Genomic DNA, 18,329 nt, shown 5'->3' on the forward strand with positions numbered 1-18,329 from the left:
GGGGCGCGGAGGACAAAAAGCGGAGCACCGCCGCGGCGGTCGGAAGCGATGACGCGCCCGGCCGGGGCCCTCCCTCTTCGCCGCCGCGCACGGAAATTGCCGAGGGCGGACGGAGATGGCCGAGGACGGCCCGGCGTCTCCCCCTGCAGGCCGAGCTCGGTCACTGCAGCATCCCGCGGTCCCAACAGACCGAGGCGGAGGCGGGGCCGCACCTGGGAGCCTCACCTGTTGGGTCACCTGGACGGTTGAAGCCCCGTGTGGAAGAGCCCTGCCGGGGCAGGAATGTGCCTCATGCTCTGGGATGCGATGCTGGAGGGGAGAGAATGGCTGCCCAGCAACAATTCCCCATCCTTTGGCTACAGCCACTCAAAGTCTTTGCTGCCAGGGAAGAGGCTGAGCCCCCCTCCCCTCCAGCATTGACTACCTTGTTCTCCTCTAGATGCTCTCATGGGGTCTCCCAGATGGGCACACACACACCCAAACCAAGCCCAGGGCATCTCCTTCCATGGGAAACAACAGGGCAGGACCACGTTCTCCCGGAGGAGACCCCCAAGAAGGTGGCACTGCCATGGCTGGGGGGTGGGCGAGACCCCCCCCCTGCCCCACAGGGTCCCCTGCTCTGCATGGCTCTCCGACGATGACTCTGGGCCCCTCTGGAAATCCCCCGGGGCCTTCAACAGCTCCAGGACTTCACGCCACAAACTTTCCACAGGAAATGAGTGACGGCGGAAGCCTCTTAGCCGCAGATAAGATTTCATCTCACATCTCCCCCCACTGCTTCGAGGCGCACTCTGAAGAGGCACTTCTGGAGCAGCCGCTGTTTCTCGCGCCTGAAAATGAGGGTCTTGGACCAGCCAGGGCCCCTGCTGGGACTCCTCTTGCTGCTGGTGGCCCCCGGCCAGCCGACGGCAGGCGGCCCCCAGGCTAAAGGTACATGGCCCCCTTGCCTGTTTTCTCAGCATAGGGGTGTGGGAGGCCGAGATCCCTGGAGCCTCGTGGGGACCCATTCTCCGCTGAGCCCAGGTGGGAGGGAGCCCCGGCGGAGCACGGTGGCGGTGACGGCTGCTCTCTCTTTCTCCCGACAGTGGATTGCATTTGCCACAATGATGATTACGTGATCTGCGACTGGGGCAGCCGAGAGAAGCCCCGTCACAACTACTCTTTCTCCTCCCGGTAGGCGCTTCCCGCCCATGTGGCGGCTGCCCCCTTCCTCAGCCCCCATCCCTCCTTCGCCCTCCAGGTAGAGCTGTCCAGCTCCTCCCTCCGGCTCTCCTTCCCATATTAGGGAAGGGGGCATTCATTCACGCCATCTGTTGAGCCGGGCCTGGGCATGGCACGGCAGCCTCGCTCAGAATCGCTCCTCCTGCTAAAGGCCGTGGGCCGCGGCACCTACCTGAAAGGAAGCAAGCCAGGCAGGGCTGCTGATGCCCTTAAGAAGTGGCAGGGCATCCTGGAGGGTCTTTTTTATTATTATTATTATTTTATTTTTTATTACACAGACAACAATGGGAAAGGGAGAAGATGGGAAAAAAGGGCGGGAGGGGAAACCCATCTTCACATACAATATGTCGTTTGATCACAGGTGCATCCCTACTAAGTTTATACATCCCGTATCTCTCTGTTGTATATTTAATAAACACCACAATAAGCTAGGGTTTAAAAAACAAAAAAAAAAACAAGAGAAAAAAAGGGGTGGGGGGAGGGGGGAGGCCAAAAAGGACAAAAAAAAGTCCAAAAAGGGGGGGAAAAAAATACCATCATCACATGCAGCATGTCGTTTGGTTACGGTTGTTTTAACATCTACATCTTCAAATAATATTTACCATCTCAGATATTTCCTCTAATGTAACTAAAGGCCTCATTTTCCTTCTACAATATATATTCAGTTAACATTAGCATTGTTTTCCCCCAGAGAGTATACTTCTATTCATTGTTAACCTTGCATTTCATACCTTCAAACAGAGATCTGATTCCTTCATTGTTCAACAAGGCATCGCTGCCTATATATACCAGTTTTCATTTGTTCCCCTATTAGAATTGCCTTATCAATTCTGGAGGGTCTTTCAGGTTGCCCTTCCCACCTGCCCATGGGAAAGGATGCAACTCTCTCTTCTCTGCACAGGTATGCGGGTATCAGCCAGACATCGGAGTGCACAGATTACATCCAGAAAGACAGGCTTAACGTGGCGTGCCGCCTCAGCGAATATGACCTCTTCCACTACTTGGATATCTACCTCAATGACAGCCAGGGGCAGGTTGTCACCCATCAAACCCTGCAATTGAAAGACCTAGGTAGGGATGAGCTCCTGCACCGGGGTGCGGGGTGGGGTGGGGGAGATGGATTCAAAAACAGCCGTCGGTAATTCAGGAGCAGCTTCCCCGGTGGAGCCCACGACCTGTTGTGCTTGCTGCTTTGAGGAGCAGCCATTACATCCCCTCCGCTCTGCTTCACCTGCTCGTGGAGACGGCTGCCGTGGGCTCCAGCGGTCCCTGATGCTGGAGCTCACACGGACCCTTCCTTACTCTCTTGTCTTTTGGGTGGCTGGTTTCGAAGAGCCGGGGTGGCGCAGTGGTTAGGGTGCAGTACTGCAGGCCACTTCAGCTGACTGTTATCTGCAGTTCGGCGGTTCAAATCTCACCGGCTCAAAGGTTGACTCAGCCTTCCATCCTTCCGAGGTGGGTGAAATGAGGACCCAGACTGTGGGGGCGATATGCTGACTCTGTAAACCGCTTAGAGAGGGCTGAAAGCCCTATGAAGCGGTATATAAGTCTAACTGCTATTGCTATCTATCTATCTATCTATCTATCTATCTATCTATCTATCTATCTATCTATCTATCTATCTATCTATCTATTCTATCTATATCCCTCCCTCCCTGTCTCAATATCTCTCTCTCCCTCTCTCTATATCTATCTATCTATCTATCTATCTATCTATCTATCTATCTATCTATCTATCTTATCATCTATCTATCTATCTGGGTAAAATGAGGACCCAGACTGTGGGGGCGATATGCTGACTCTGTAAACCGCTTAGAGAGGGCTGAAAGCCCTATGAAGCGGTATATAACTGCTATTGCTATTGCTATTTGTGGTGGGTCATTTACCCCCTCCCCACCCATAACATGCAGTTTACTGTATTTTTCGGAGCATAAGGCGCACCTTTCTTCCCTCAAAAGAGAGAGTGAAAATCTGGGTGCGTCTTATACACTGAAAACAGCGTTTTTGGCCTCCCAAAACCCCGCCCCCTTCACCAAAATGGCCGTACATTGCCTTTAGGAGGCTTCCGGAGTGCTCCTGGGGGCTGGGGAGGGCAGAAACGAGTGAGAAACAGGCCGTTTTTTGCTCAGTTTTGCCCCCCTCCACTCCATCCCCCAGAAGCATTCTATAAGCCTCCCCAAAGGCTATGCATGCCCTTTTTTGACCAAAAAGAAACAGGCCCATTTTTGCAAAAAAAAAAAATGGGCCGTTTTTGGGAGGTCTGCAGAGTGCAAAAACCTATTTTTAAAAAAATTGCCTCTTCAAAATCACGGTGCGTCTTATACTCCTAAAAATACAGGTAAATTCCTTGGGAAAAAAGGAAAAGATGCCAATTCTCAAGAATTGTTGGCTTCTGACGCTGCTGTCCCCAGCCGGCCTGTGAGGTGGTTTGGCCTGAGTGGGGGGGGGGGGGGAGAGGCCGGCCGGTGAGTCAGGCTCCTGTGCCCATCAGAGGTTCCCTCTTAATTCTCTCCTAGTTAAGCCGGGCAAGCCTTTCAACCTCACCTTGCAAAACCAGAGCAACCATCAGCTGCTCCTGACCTGGAAAACCCCCTACCATGCACCGTATTGTGTGGAACACATGGTCCGATACAAGAGCAACAAGGACACGGAGTTTATGGTAGGGATGTCGCGCCGGTGGTGTCCCCGAGAAACCAGCCGCATTAAGAGTTGGGTAGGAGGGACGATGCCAATCAGCACCCAAGGGCGTTGAAGGGCTGTCTCCCTTTTTCCATCGGAGCCCAACCTCCCCCTTGCTTGAGGAAGGGTGTGTGTTTGTGTGTGTTTTTGTGTGTGTGTGTGTGAGAGAGAGAGAGAGAGAGAGAGTGTGTGTGAGAGAGAGAGAGAGAGAGAGAGAGAGAGAGAGAGAGAGAGAGAGAGAGAGAGAGAGAGAGAGAGAGAGAGGTGGGTTCCTACCAGTTCGCACCAATTCGGTAGAACCGGATCATCAAATCTACCGAACCGGTTAGAAGTTTCCAAGTTTAATAAAAATTTGTAAGCTGCCCACTCCCATCGGGACTCTGGGCGGCTCACAGCAAGACAAAGAAACATTTAAAATTAAAAAACAAAAAATACAATATAAGAGCCGAGGTGGCGCAGTGGTTAAAATGCAGCACTGCAGTTCAGCAGTTCGGCTGTTCAAATCCCACCAGGCTCAAGGTTGACTCAGCCTTCCATCCTTCCGAGGTGGGTAAAATGAGGACCCAGATTGTTGTTGGGGGCGATATGCTGACTCTGTAAACTGCTTAGAGAGGGCTGAAAGCCCTATGAAGCGGTATATAAGCCTAACTATTGCTATTGCTAAAATTCCACATCATCCATTCCATCTAAGCGGGGCTGGATATCAATCAACAGCCCCAGGCCCGCCAGAACAGCCAGGTCTTGACGGCTTTACGGAAGGCCAGGAGAGTGGTAAGGGTCCGGATCTCGGCGGGTAGATCGTTCCACAGGGCAGAACGAGGTTCCACCGGTGGACCCGGAAAGCAGGCCACACCTACAGAAGAGGTTCCAAACATTTTTTGAAACCCACCACTGGTGCGCGTGTGTGTATGCGAATGCTTCTGTCCTGGTTAAAAGCCCCTAATTGCCGTGGGGAAGCTTCCTTTGGCAGACCAAAGCCCTGGCAATGTGGAGACCAACTTTGGTCCCGGAGCTGAGCTCCCTCCCATTAGAGGCCTGACAAGACCTGGATGTTGAGAGACCGCCTTCTGCCGATTACCTCCCTCCGACCGATTAGATCGCACAGACTGGGCCTCCTCCGAATCCCATCTGCCAGTCAATGCCGACTGGCGACTACACGGAGGAGAGCCCTTTTCTGTTGCAGCTCCGACCCTGTGGAACGACCTCCCCGTCGAGATTCGCACCCTCACCACCGTCCAGACCTTCCGCGCAGCCCTTAAGACCTGGCTCTCCCATCAGGCCTGGGGATAGGTTCCCAATTTACCCGCCCGAGTGTTGACTGTTGAATGCAAGTTGTGTCTTATCATTTTATTTTGTTCACATAGTGTTTGTTTTTGTATTGCACCCCCTTCCCTACGATTGTAAGCCGCCCTGAGTCCCCTCAGGGAAAAGGGCGGCCTATAAATCTTAATAAAATGTCCCCCCCAAAAAATATGTCCAAATGTTTGTCTTGCTTTCCAGGAACAGCCCATCCAACCTGCCACAGATATCAAGTTCCAAATCCCCAGCGTGGATCCCGAGAAGCGCTACACCTTCTACGTCAAGAGTAAACTGCACATGACCTGTGCAAGCACGAATCTCTGGAGTGAGGAGTCCGACCCTGCCTTTTGGGGGAAAGGTGAGCCGGGAGGACAGGATGGGGTTTCCACCACCAAGAGCCGAGAGAGGGGAACAGGAAGTACACCCATCCTGCTCTGCTCAGAGGTGCCTCTTCTGCCTCTGGAAGCTGGGAGCTGTTCTTCTCCCGCTCTACAGGAATGTCTCATCCTCCGTTGGGGGCGCCCAGCAGGCCGAGGGCTACGCAACTCTCATCCGTCCTAACCTAGGCTTCCCCAAACCACAAAGCAGACTGACCAAAAAAACACCCCTTTTTTTAATTAAGTTACTGTGAATTCCTCCCATTTACATCCAGTCTTTCAAAGGAGGATTTACAGTCACAGACCTTATCTGGCTTGGAGAGCTGCCAGGCCGATATCTGCAGAACTTGGCAAGGAGTCTCGGAGAATCACGAACCAATTAAGCGAGCTAATGGCCTCCTGCAAACTCCACTCCCCTTTTGCTCCTCTTTTATTTCCTCTGGGAGGGGCCATTCATCGTCCACCTGTGGCCTTACTCCCAAGTGGAACCAATTGTCTCCTGCAAACTCCACTCCCCTTTCGCTCCTCTTTTATTCCCTCTGGGAGGGCCCATTCGTTACTCCCAAGTCGACCCCTGTTCTTTAGCTGTTCCCTTCGTCTGGCAATTCTGAGCATGCGCAGACTGGGAACAGGCTCCAGCTGGTTCTTCTGCCCCACTGATGCCTAACTCCAAAGGCAGCTGATGACTGGCATACGGCCCTGGCCCCCTCTCTGCCTCCGACGCAGAGCCCTCATCGGAGCCTTCCCCAGGCTCCAGTAGTCTGGCTAGCGTGATAAAGCGAGGGGTCTGGGTGGAGAGACCATGCCAGGGGAGGTGTGGATGGAACTGCCCAGCACAAAGGGCCATGGAGCCCTTTCCTTCAGTCCCTTCCACCTGTGTCTAACCTACCTGTTGGCTGTTACAGCAGGCATAGAGGCCTGTGGCAATAGGCTATCGGATAGGCCATCCCTTCCAGGTGAACCGAACTCAAATAGGGAATGCACAAGTCCTGGCTGGGTCTTTCCTCACCTGTGGGCACAGGGCTGCTGGGACCCAGCTAGCCCCACCTCTTGGACATTTTGGGCTGTCTCTGACCAGTGGTTGGAGAGCCAAAGGTTTGTTGACCTTCAGGGGATGCGGGGGGGGAACGCCTGATCTTCACCCTGGCAGAGGAACTCCAGGAGCAGCTAAAAGTGCTTGCTTTGGCGCGAGGTGTGGCGAGACGGACGGCTCCTTGGTCTTGAAGGGAGCCTCGCTGCTTCTCGGAGACCCTCACCTGGCTTTCTCCTTAGCAGAAGACGCCCCCCCTTCTTTGCTGTCCTCCACAAGAACCATTCTGATTCCGCTGGGCTCCTTCCTCATTCTGATGCTGCTGCTCCTGGCCTTGCTGCGGATGGAGAGGTGAGCAGGGCTGTGGGGAAAGCAGGGCTGGTTCCACCTGGGGCAAGGGGCTGGGGCAGTGGTGGGGGAGAATGAGGCGTCTTGCCCCAGAGCCCTGCTCACTGGCAGAGAGAGGGAGGGAGGGAGGGAGAGGGGGGAGGAAGGAAGGGAGGGAGAGAGGGGGAGGAAGGGAGGAGGAGGGAGGGAGACACACACAGAGAGAGAGAGAGACAGAGAGAGAGAGAGAGATCTATGCCCTCCTCCTCTTCTTCCTTCTCTCGCTCTGGTGGGCTCATGGAGGCAGGGCTGGAGAGAGGGAGGGAGGGAGAGGGAGGGAGAGAGAAAGGGAGGGAGAGGGAGAGAGACACAGAGAGAGAGAGAGAGAGACAGAGAGAGAGAGAGAGAGAGAGAGATCTATGCCCTCCTCCTCTTCCTTCTCTCGCTCTGGTGGGCTCATGGAGGCAGGGCTGGAGAGAGGGAGGGAGGGAGAGGGAGGGAGAGAGAAAGGGAGGGAGAGGGAGAGAGACACACACAGAGAGAGAGACAGAGAGAGAGAGAGAGATCTATGCCCTCCTCCTCTTCTTCCTTCTCTCGCTCTGGTGGGCTCATTGAGGCAGGGCTGGAGAGAGGGAGGGAGGGAGAGGGAGGGAGAGAGAAAGGGAGGGAGAGGGAGAGAGACACACACACACACAGAGAGAGACAGAGAGAGAGAGAGAGATCTATGCCCTCCTCCTCTTCTTCCTTCTCTCGCTCTGGTGGGATCATTGAGGCAGGGCTGGAGAGAGGGAGGGAGGGAGAGAGAAAGGGAGAGAGAAAGGGAGGGAGAGGGAGAGAGACACACACAGAGAGAGAGAGAGAGAGACAGAGAGAGAGAGAGAGATCTATGCCCTCCTCCTCTTCTTCCTTCTCTCGCTCTGGTGGGCTCATGGAGGCAGGGCTGGAGAGAGGGAGGGAGGGAGAGAGAAAGGGAGAGAGAAAGGGAGGGAGAGGGAGAGAGACACACACACAGAGAGAGAGAGACAGAGAGAGAGAGAGAGATCTATGCCCTCCTCCTCTTCTTCCTTCTCTCGCTCTGGTGGGCTCATGGAGGCAGGGCTGGAGGTAAGAGTCCCATCTCCTCGCCAACAGAGTGTGGGTGGTCTTGATGCCCAGAATCCCCAACCCCAGCAAGAAGTTTGAGGATCTCTTCACGGCGTATCAAGGCAATTTCTCAGTAAGTCCAGCAAAGCTTGCCAGACGCGACTCGGCTTCAGCCTCCCAGAAAAATCCAGGTGACTTTATGCTGGAGAAGGCGGCCCAGGAGGGCCACTTCGCGGCTCAGGCTGGGCTCTGCTCGTCCCGCAGGCAGGCTGCCCGCAGAGGGACGGTCTCAGTCCAGGAAGGGAACCAGGGGCACCTGGGGAGAGAGGCGGGAGGCGGTGGTGGGGCGGGAGGCCTGTGTCTTTCCAGCCTGTCCTTCCTTTGCCAGGAATGGGCTGGGGTCCCCAAAGACGTGGTGGAGACCTTCAAGCCCGCCTATTATGAAAACATCTGCGCCATCACGGAGCTGCTGCCCAGCGGAGGCTACCTGTCTGAAAGCAGCGAGCCCCCAGCCAAGTGCGGAGAGCCATCGGACGTATTGCCAGACCCTCCTCCCAAGGCCAAGCCAGGCCCTGCAGAGGTCACCACCTGAGTTTGCACCTGGAGCCCGCATGGAGGGAGGGGGCCCCTGCCTCCAGGGCCCCAAAGCCCCCACCACCTGCTTGTAGCGGGACGGAAGAGAAGGAAGAACACAAGGTGACCCCGCTGGAAGAACCTCCTGCAAGCGCTTAAACTGAGCCCCAGCTGAGCTTTCCCCTCCGCCTCCCATCACTTATGGGCCAGTATTCTTCTGCAGGAAGGGATGTGTGTGTGTGTCTGGCGTTGAATTTATCTTCAGCCGTGTCCTCCCACCCAGGCGGCCTTGGCTTCCCACTGGCCACTCCCGCTTTCTCTCTTGCTGCTGACCGCCTGGGTGCGTGTCCTGTATTTGAATAAAAAGACCCTTGGTGTCATCCTGCCTCTTGCCTCCTTCATCGGAGCCTTCCAGGGGGGTCCGTTTGTATCCCGTCCCCGGCAATCTGGGTCCCAGCTTGAGGGTTGAGCTGTTGAGTCTCGAGACCTTGGTTACTTCGCTGCTTCTGCTCCCCCAAATCCTTTCATCAGTTTTTTTTGTTAATTAGTTTTTTCCCTCTATAACAGTGTTTCTCAACCTTGGCGGCTTTAAGCCCTGTGGACTTCAACTCCCAGAATTCCCCAGCCAACGGCTGGGGGATTCTGGGAGTTGAAGTCCACAGGGCTTAAAGTCGCCAAGGTTGAGAAACACTGCTCTATAACATCTTATAATCATCACATCAACATTGTTCTGTCAACATACCTGTATAGATCAATCTTATATCGCTTCTATATTTATATACATTCATCTATAGTTCTATACATTTCTCTATTTCTTGGCTGAAGTAACTTTATTCCTGTTATGCAACCACTTATACCAGTTATCCCAAATTTCATAGTATTCAGATTCTTCTTTGACCTTTAATCTTAATGTTAACTTGTCCGTTTCTGCGTAATCTAGAATTCTCTGAATCACTAATTTCATCTGGGGGCGCTCCCTCAAATTCTTTTTTTTTTTTTTTGGTAAACTTTTTATTTTTAGACAGACACAAGACATAAAACCATCTTCCATCACATCCAGCGTGTCGATTGGTTACAAGGTTTTTGTGCGTCCTTTCCATAATCCTCACTTGCAATTTATATGAAATCGCATATTATCAAATCAAATGTTTGTATCCATTATTACCATTATACCTCGTTTGTTTGACTATCACTATTATTCCTTCATTTTCAACGAGATATATTAAATATTGGGATCATTTATAACAATTCATTACATCATCTTCAATCTATCCAATAATAATACATCTTTATGTTATATTCAGTATCATTCTATTATTCTTTTTTTTAAAGGTTTTTCTATTTTAAAACAAGCAGAAACATACATATAACATAAAAATATCAATTACATATCTATTTAGCATGTCGTTTAGTCACAAACATTTGTGCATCACCGCTTTCAGTTATATATAAAATCAGTTTTCAACTGAATATACATTAATACATTGACTATTATTGGAAATCAGAGCCGAGGTGGCGCAGTGGTTAAATGCAGCACTGCAGGCTACTTCAGCTGACTGCAGTTCTGCAGTTCGGCTGTTCAAATCTCACCGGCTCAGGGTTGACTCAGCCTTCCATCCTTCCGAGGTGGGTAAAATGAGGACCCGGATTGTTGTTGGGGGCAATATGCTGACTCTGTAAACCGCTTAGAGAGGGCTGAAAGCCCTATGAAGCGGTATATAAGTCTAACTGCTATTGCTATTGCTAAATCATATATTCAGTTTATTCTTATAATTTCCTCCTTTTAAACATGTACTCTAAAGATTAAACACATATGTATGCTAACTATCTGTTACATCATTGTAAATCTATTTAATAATAACATATCTTTATGGTGTCATCTATAGGTATTCTGGTATTTCTTGCAGTATATAAAAAAAAAGGTTCACCAACATTTTATATTTGTGTATCATTACTTTCAATTATATGTAAAATCATAAAATATCTATCAAATGTATACGAATGCATCTTTATTGTCGTATCTCATATATTCAAACTACAATTATTATTTCTTCATTTTAAACAAAATATTCTAAATATTCAATTCATATATATATACCAATATTCCATTACTTTGTTATAAATCTATAGAATCATTCTATTATTCTTGTATTGATAACATTCCCTAGTATCTTTCATTTCCATGTTCCCCCAAATTCTTAACGACAGGGTTCCCATCGACATTGCTGATGCTCTCAAAGATCCAACCCTGGAACATGTCCTCGTTAAAGATGCTGCAGAGAGCATCTTCCATTGACCTGATTGGTGGAGGCTGTTAAACCTGCTGCTGGTTTAGTTCCTATTTATTGAGTCAACTACAATGGATAACTGTTGTGGCCCAGCAGGTGCCGTTGGAGCTGCCACCAGATTCCGACAGCGAGGGCCCCTCTGAGTCGGCTCTGGAGGAGGTGGAGGACCCTGGACAGGGTTCCGACTCTGAGCAGGGCGCAGAGAGGCTAGTTGGCCACCAGGAGGCACCTGATCCTTGGACCAGTGGGGAGGAGACAAGGGAGAGTGAGCCGGAAGCCAGTAGTGAGTTGTTCCTGGATGCACGCCATCGAAGAACTACTAGGCATCAGGAACAATTACGCAATTACAGGAGGTGATTGTACTCAGCTGGTGGTCATTAGGCTCCTCTCCAGACTATAAAAAGGCTACTTGTGCACACGGCCCTCTTTGCAGAAGTCAACGCAGGATTGAATGTCGGAGGACAGTACTGTGAGCTTGGCAGGCTGGATTGCTGCCAAGTCTTATCTGTGTTTATTGCTGCGTGAGTTTGAGTTGCTGCTAAGGTCCTTATCTGTTTGTTATGCTTGGCTTTCAGCCACCGAGGTGTTTGGTGTCTTGCTATTAAAGGACATTCCAGTTAAGCTTGTCTCGGCATTCGTTACTGGACGGAGGAGGGGGTCAGAACAGATAGCATTTGCCCAACACACCTTGGTTTACAAACTACAGGTGTGGCTCGGCTCCCCGCCAAACCAGCCAAACCGTATGATGGCTTAGTTAGTGCCATGCAGGAACTGACCTATTGTAGCCGATGCCACAAGCTATGATTGAGGAAACCACGGCCAGGGTGCCCTGCCTGCCAGCTTGCCTCACAGAGCCCTTCATTATGACATGTCACAATAGCTTCAAGGCTGACCAACTCCGGGGAAATTGCCAGCCATGGCCAAAACAGCTGGGTATGTTCATCATTATCAAGCATGGAGGTAAGGAAAGGTGGACCGAGAAGGAAGGTGGAGTGGACAGGGAGGGGGGGGCTTGGGCCCCTTGGTCAAACTAGAGGGGAAGCTGGGGCAGGGTCCCTTGGGAGTCCTTCGGGCCAGGAGCAGGCCGCTCTCCTCCCAGAAACTGGACAGGCAGGGATCGTCCTGGAAGATGCAACCACACTTTTAAAAATGTGTTTTATTAGGCACACACAATCCTCACTAATCCAGAATTAAGAGGTTTGTTACTCCAAAGTACCTGGGTACTTGAGAGACCGCCTGCTGCCAATTACCTCCAATAGACCGATTAGATCCCACAGATTGAGCCTCCTCCAAATTCCATCCGCCGGCCAATGCCGACTGGCGACTACCCGGAGGAGAGCCTTCTCTGTGGCTGCTCCGACCCTCTGGAACGAACTCCCCGGGGAGATTCGAACCCTCACCACCCTCCAGGCCTTCCGCAAAGCCCTTAAAACCTGGCTGTTCCGACAGGCCTGGGGCTAAAGAGCTGTTGCCCCCCCGTCTCGAATGGTATGACTGTTGTGTGTGGTTTTAAATTATGCATTGTTATGTGTCGTCTTTTTATTTTCTGCCTGTACCCCCCTTCCCTGATTTGAATTGTGAGCCGTCCTGAGTCCCCTTCGGGGAAAAGGGCGGCATATAAATCAAATCAAATCAAATCAAATCAAATCAAAGACTGGAGGAAATAAAAGCTAATTGTATGGACAAATAAACTTTGGGGCTCAAGTCAGTCCAAGCAACCCTGATTGAAGGCTCTCCCATCTTGGATGCATCCAGCCAAGGGAACCCCCCGCCCCTGATGCCAATGCCAGAAGGGTCAGACCATGAGGAAGCCTGTGCCAGGGACGCACGAGATCCAAGGGACCAAGTGGATCCAGGCTGCTGCTTCGATGGGCAGCTTTGGAGTCCCTCTGAAGGGTTGAGTTAGAAGGGCACAGCCGGAAGAGAGAGGTGCCCTTTCCCCCCCTCCAGCCTTTCTCTTCCTGGTGAGGGAGGAGGGTCAGCTGGTCAGTCAGGCCCAGAGCTGTTGATATTCCCCAGGAGAGGACAGCAGAAGCCTCCCTTCTGCAGTGGGAAAGCATGGCATCGCTCAGGGGTGACCACGGCTCCTCTCCTTTCAGACAACCGGCAATTCCTGGCCAACATCAATTGCTCCGTTTTGCTTCTAACCCATTACCTGCGGGATAAGGTGGGCTTGCACAGGACAGGTGAGAAGGACCTGGGCTCTCCAGGGGTGAGGGGGAATGCCCCCATCATTGGGAGACCGGTAAGGAAGGGGGTCAAGAGGGAGCGTGGCTGGTGGTCAGGCTTGGTAGGCTACTGGACCGGAATGTGACTCGGCCACATGCAGTTCAGGCAACCCTTGAAGGAATCTCATGGGTGGGGGATCGTCCCTCCTCTCCTGGGAGGCGTGACCCGTCAAAACCGCGGTCAACAAAACTGCGCTCGACGAAAGCGCGTACCTGACGTCGTCAGCAGCGCGACGAAAAAAATTAAAAAATAAATAAAATTAAAATTAAAATAAAATTAAAGCAAGCCGATTCACATAAAGGTAAGGGTTAGGGTTAGGGTTAGGGTTAGGGTTAGGGTTAGGGTTAGGGTTAGGGTTAGGGTTAGGGTTAGGTTAAGGGTTAAGGTTAGGTTTAGGGTTACGTTAAGTGTTAGGGTTAGGTTTAGCGTTAGGTTAAGGGTTAGGTTTAGGTTTAGGTTTAGGGTTAGGTTAAGGGTTAGGGTTAGGGTTAGGTTTAGGGTTAGGTTTGGGGGGGTTAGGGTAAGGTTTTCGCTTTAATTTTAAATTTACCGCTCACAGCGCGATGTTTTCGTCGCGCTGTGATGACGTCACGTGCGCGCTTTTGTCGAGCGCGCAATTGTCTACCGTGGTTTTGTGGTGGAACCCCTGGGAGGACGATGGTCTCCACCACCAATTGGGAAGACACGGATTCTGGAAGGAAGGCCCGTAGCTTTTGGATAAGAGTGGTGGGCCAAGAAGAAGATGGCTTCAGACATCCAGCCTGCTCTGCCTCTAGAAGGTGGGAGCCCTTCTTCTGCTCTACAGGCAAGACTCATCCTCCGTTTAGGGGTGCCCAGCAGGCCGAGGGCTACCCAGCTCTCATCGGTTCTGACCTAGGCTTCCCCAAACCACAAAGCAGACTCCATGTCCTGACAAAAAAACAACACCTTTTTTAATTAAGTTACTGTGAATTCCTCCCATTCACATCCAGCAAAGTCTTTCAAGGGAGGATTTACAGTCACAGACCTTATCTGGCTTGGAGAGCTGCCAGGTCGACATGGCTTTTTGGGCCTGCTAGAACAATCGCGTTGAGGTGGGGATTCTGGTCAGATAAAAATCTGAGCCCCATAGCCCGGTGGGGCCTCCACACACACAACCTCCTTCATTTGCTCGCGCAATTTGGGCAGCTAATGTTAAAAACAATGGAAGAAGAATGCATCAGTCATGAGAATAAATCAATAGAGACCCACAGAACGCCCGTAGCACAATCATCCACAGGTGAGAATTCATTGAGGTTTCTGGCCTGGGACTTCAGGCGCATCAATGTACTCCTGAATCCAACACGGGAATCGACCCGTAAACTAAGGTGTTGTAGAAAATGACAGGACACACAAGCCAGAGAAGGAAAGTTTATTTGCGCAGGTTTAGAAGAAATGGCCTGAACATTGAGTGAAATTCAGGAACTTCCTTATATAGTTTATCGCTTTCAGCTAAAGCCATCTGTTAGTTTTGGAAACACCCCTCAAGATTTGCCCCCGAGTTACAGAAAGTATGTCTATATGATGTCATAATACATGGGTCAGCTAACGGATATGCATAGCTCGTATTTTGAGGAACTAACAATATGTGTCAACCAAACAGATTAACAGCCAAGCCAGCAGATGGGCTAAAATAGATGTTTTACTTCAGCATATTTCATGTGCAGACTTCCTTCTAACCCGTGTCTAACCGCACCATGTCCTAAAAGCAAACCTTGCAATTTCTATGTGAACAGTTAAAGCTTAATATCATGAAACGATGATGCCCCGGGCCGAGGTGGCGCAGTGGTTAGGGTGCAGTACTGCAGGCCACTTCAGCTGACTGTTAGCTGCAGTTCGGCGGTTCAAATCTCACCAGGCTCAGTGTTGACTCAGCCTTCCATCCTTCCGAGGTGGGTGAAATGAGGACCCGGACTGTGGGGGGCGATATGCTGACTCTGTAAACCGCTTAGAGAGGGCTGAAAGCCCTATGAAGCGGTATATAAGTCTAACTGCTACTGCTACTACTAAACCCTAGTTTGGTTCAGGCTTGAGGCCTACTTTGGTTCAGCCTGCCACCTTAAAGGGGCTGCGTGGCTTCCTCCTGCCGGGCGAAATGACCGTGAGGATGAGGCGTACGGCCCTTCTCCCACGAAGTGGAAGCCCGGAAGGATCTAAGGGAGAATGAAGGAGGGGCAAAGTCATTCCTTCTTTGTGTGTGTGTGTGTGTAAAAGAGAGAAATCCTGCTTCCCGACTTCTGCAGTTTCTTCACAGAATCCATCGACCTCTGTGAGGAGAATGGGACCCTGAAGCTGATTTTCCTGGTCAAATTCCCGGAAGACAACGCCAGCAAGTTCCTCACTGCGCGGGGCACCTACTACGTTTGCAAAATAGAGCGTGGTGCCGCAGGTGGGTTGGGTGCCAGGGGCAGCCCACGCTAGGGTCCCCATCCTGCTTTTGCTCCAAACGTTTTGGAAAGTGGGTGGGGGCCCCGTTTCTTCCCGAGATGATCTTCTCCGCTGTTGCCTTGACTTAACTACCTGGGTAGAAGCTTCCGGCCGCTGCCTGTCTCAGCCCGCAGTGGAGACCTATCCTTCCCTCCCTCGTTAGTAAACCATGAATGACACAGTTTGGGGGGCGGGGGTGCTGTTTGGACCGTGCCCGATTGCACCTCTAAGTGCCGGGCATTTATATCCGGCCATTGTGCCCTGCATCTTTGCAGGCCAAAGCACCCACCACTCACCTCCCAAAGCTTTGCCAGGATCGCAGGAACTGAGGTGGGCTTCTCTCCTCCTTCGCCGCAGGGACCAAAAATGAACACAGCTATCGGGCCTTCCAGCCTCTCGTCAAGTCTCCTCCGCAGGATTTGCTGGGTAGGGAACCTCGGCACAGGGTGGCTCTCCTTCCAAAGAGACCCCTTTGGGAGCAGGTGGGAGGGTGGGCAGAACTGGGCAGAGGTGCCAAGCGAGGAAGAAGGGGGGAGGGTCTCACCAACATGAGCCTGACAGACCTCCCCCCCCAAAAAAAATGAAGGGGAGGCACTGCTGCTGCCCCTGACATTGGCACCCAATGAAGGAGTGGCAACGTGGGTGGTTTGGGGTTGGCAGAAGGGGGAATGAGGTGGCAGGATGTTGGCTAACAGCTCTGGATCCAGGGGGCACCTGTGAAGTTAGAGAGAGGGGGGGAGGGAGGGAGGGAGGGAGGGAGAGAGAGAGAGATCTATGTCTTCCACCTCTTCTTCCTTCTCTCGCTCTGGTGGGCTCATTGAGGAAGGGCTGGAGGAAGAGGGAGGAGGAGGAAGGGAGGGCGAGAGAGAGGGAGGGAGGGAGAGAAAGGGAGGGAGGGAGGGAGAGAGAGACAGAGAGAGATCTATGTCCTCCACCTCTTCTTCCTTCTCTCGCTCTGGTGGGCTCATAGAGGCAGGGCTGCAGGTAAAAGAGAGAGAGGGAGAGGGAGGGAGGGAGGGAGGGAGGGAGGGAGGGAGGGAGAGAGAGAGAGAGAGAGAGAGAGAGAGAGAGAGAGAGAGAGAGAGAGAGAGAGAGAGAGAGAGAGAGACCTTGGATTGCGGTTAGGGGGTAAGTGGGAGCCATGACATCCCTCTTGGCCTCCTTCCTCTCCTCCCAGCCCCGCTGAATTACAGAGGGAAGTAATTAAAAATTGGTATATGTATGAAGTGACTATTTAGAATACCTTGTTGAAAAAAACAAAGGAATAACATCTTTGTTTGAACGTATGATGTCCAAGGACAATAATGAACATAAGTATACTCGATAGTTGATTGGTGGGATTATACCTAATTAAAAACAGCGATATACAAATATAAATGGTTGGCAAATCTTTTTTTACATCGTAAAAATATTCAGAATGGGATTATATTTTATTTTATTTATTTATTTATTTATTTTATTAAATCGATTTATAGGCCGCCCAATCCCGGAGGATAAAGGTATATTGTTATTAAACAGACCATCAAGAATGTAAGGGAATTAGGCTTATTGAAAAAGAAAAAGAAAATATTAATCGTAATGGAATATACGTTGTACCATGAAAGAGAGGTATCTAGTTATTTTTAGATGAGAAATCTGTGATTGTAAACGTAACTGAGAATATGGAGGCAAAAACACTTGTAACCAAACGACAGGCTGTATGTAATGGATGAGAATTTTTTTATGTTTTTTTTTAATGTTTAAAAATAAAATAAAAAATGCAAAAGAATGACCTCCCTGGCAGGCAGTTACTACTCATTGCCTCCCCTGGCAATGCCGGCAGAATCACCGAGCCTCTCCTGCCCTTAGATTCCCTTCGCAACCAGTGTGAGTATCTTGAAAAAAGCCGCGTGAAGATGCTCAAGAACCAAGATGGGAAGAAGCCCCCAACCATGGAAGCCCTCTTGTCCTACATGGCCAATCAGGTGGTGGTAAGGCTCCCCTCTTGTCCTCAGCCAGACCCCTCCCCTCCCTCCCACGCCCCCCTTAGCGCGATGGGTCCAGGAGTCAGCCTCCTTCTGCTCTGCCGAACATTGGACAAGCGCTGGTCTGAAATGGGGTAGGGTCTCCTGGGCGGTGGGGACAGCTCCGGGACTGCCCGCATCCCCCACCCCCACGCTCCCCCCTCCTCCTGACTGGAAGCCCACAGTGATCTGTGCTGCCTCCCCCTCCTCCAGGCAAAAACCTCTGGGAAGTCCGGAGGGAGCATGGCCAGCGGGCTGGACGATGAAGGCTTGCCACGCAAAACCGTCGCCGCTACCAAGGCCAGGCTGGAGGCCATTCGGAAGGAGAAGCACCGCTGACCCTGGAAAGAGACCCCCGGGGAAGCTCCAACTGCTGCTCTTCCCCTCCCCACTCCCCACGGGGGGGGGGGAGACTTGGCACCCCAAATAAATGTGCCTCTGGCCCTGAGTCCCCCCCACCCCCTTTGCCATCTTCCCTGGGAAGCCGATGCCCCCCACGGAGGAGCCAACCGACATCGTTTCCAACTGCGTTGTCTGCCCGGTCCGTTTCCCATTCGGGACGAGGGATGGTGATGATGATGATGATGATGGTGTCCTTTCCAGGCTGATGTCACCAGGGAGGCTCCTGATTGGAGGCTGCGAAGAGAAGCTGCAGCAGGAACGGGATTTGCCAGCCGCGGCTCCAGAAACAGCGCGGGGGGGGAGGGTGCGTGGGAGGGGAGGGCAAGGTGGACATTATGCGGGCGGCTGGCTCCTTGCCTTGAGGGGTTGCCCC

At 51.6% G+C, this 18,329-nt stretch overlaps 2 protein-coding genes across 2 annotated transcripts; both read left to right on the forward strand.

Annotated features, from left to right (window-relative positions):
• The first annotated feature begins 373 nt into the window (after positions 1-373).
• On the forward strand, positions 374-9,153 carry IL2RG (interleukin 2 receptor subunit gamma). The gene is made up of 8 exons (XM_087728065.1): positions 374-930; positions 1,086-1,173; positions 2,123-2,292; positions 3,738-3,880; positions 5,401-5,557; positions 6,852-6,957; positions 8,065-8,149; positions 8,405-9,153. The coding sequence occupies exons 1-8, from the start codon at positions 837-839 to the stop codon at positions 8,606-8,608; spliced, it is 1,047 nt and encodes a 348-aa protein (XP_087584191.1). The 5' UTR covers positions 374-836; the 3' UTR covers positions 8,609-9,153.
• Positions 9,154-11,665: 2,512 nt separating this feature from the next.
• On the forward strand, positions 11,666-17,893 carry CUNHXorf65 (chromosome unknown CXorf65 homolog). The gene is made up of 6 exons (XM_087727110.1): positions 11,666-11,837; positions 12,977-13,063; positions 15,379-15,513; positions 15,909-15,977; positions 17,400-17,521; positions 17,768-17,893. Exons 1-6 carry the CDS (start codon positions 11,666-11,668, stop codon positions 17,891-17,893), a joined length of 711 nt encoding a protein of 236 aa, XP_087583236.1.
• Positions 17,894-18,329: the final 436 nt, after the last annotated feature.

Source organism: Thamnophis sirtalis, unplaced genomic scaffold, assembly GCF_051295495.1.
Source record: "Thamnophis sirtalis isolate CommonGarterSnake01/CBP01778 unplaced genomic scaffold, rThaSir2_p1.2 scaffold_13, whole genome shotgun sequence".
Classification (NCBI taxonomy): Eukaryota; Metazoa; Chordata; class Lepidosauria; order Squamata; family Natricidae; genus Thamnophis; species Thamnophis sirtalis.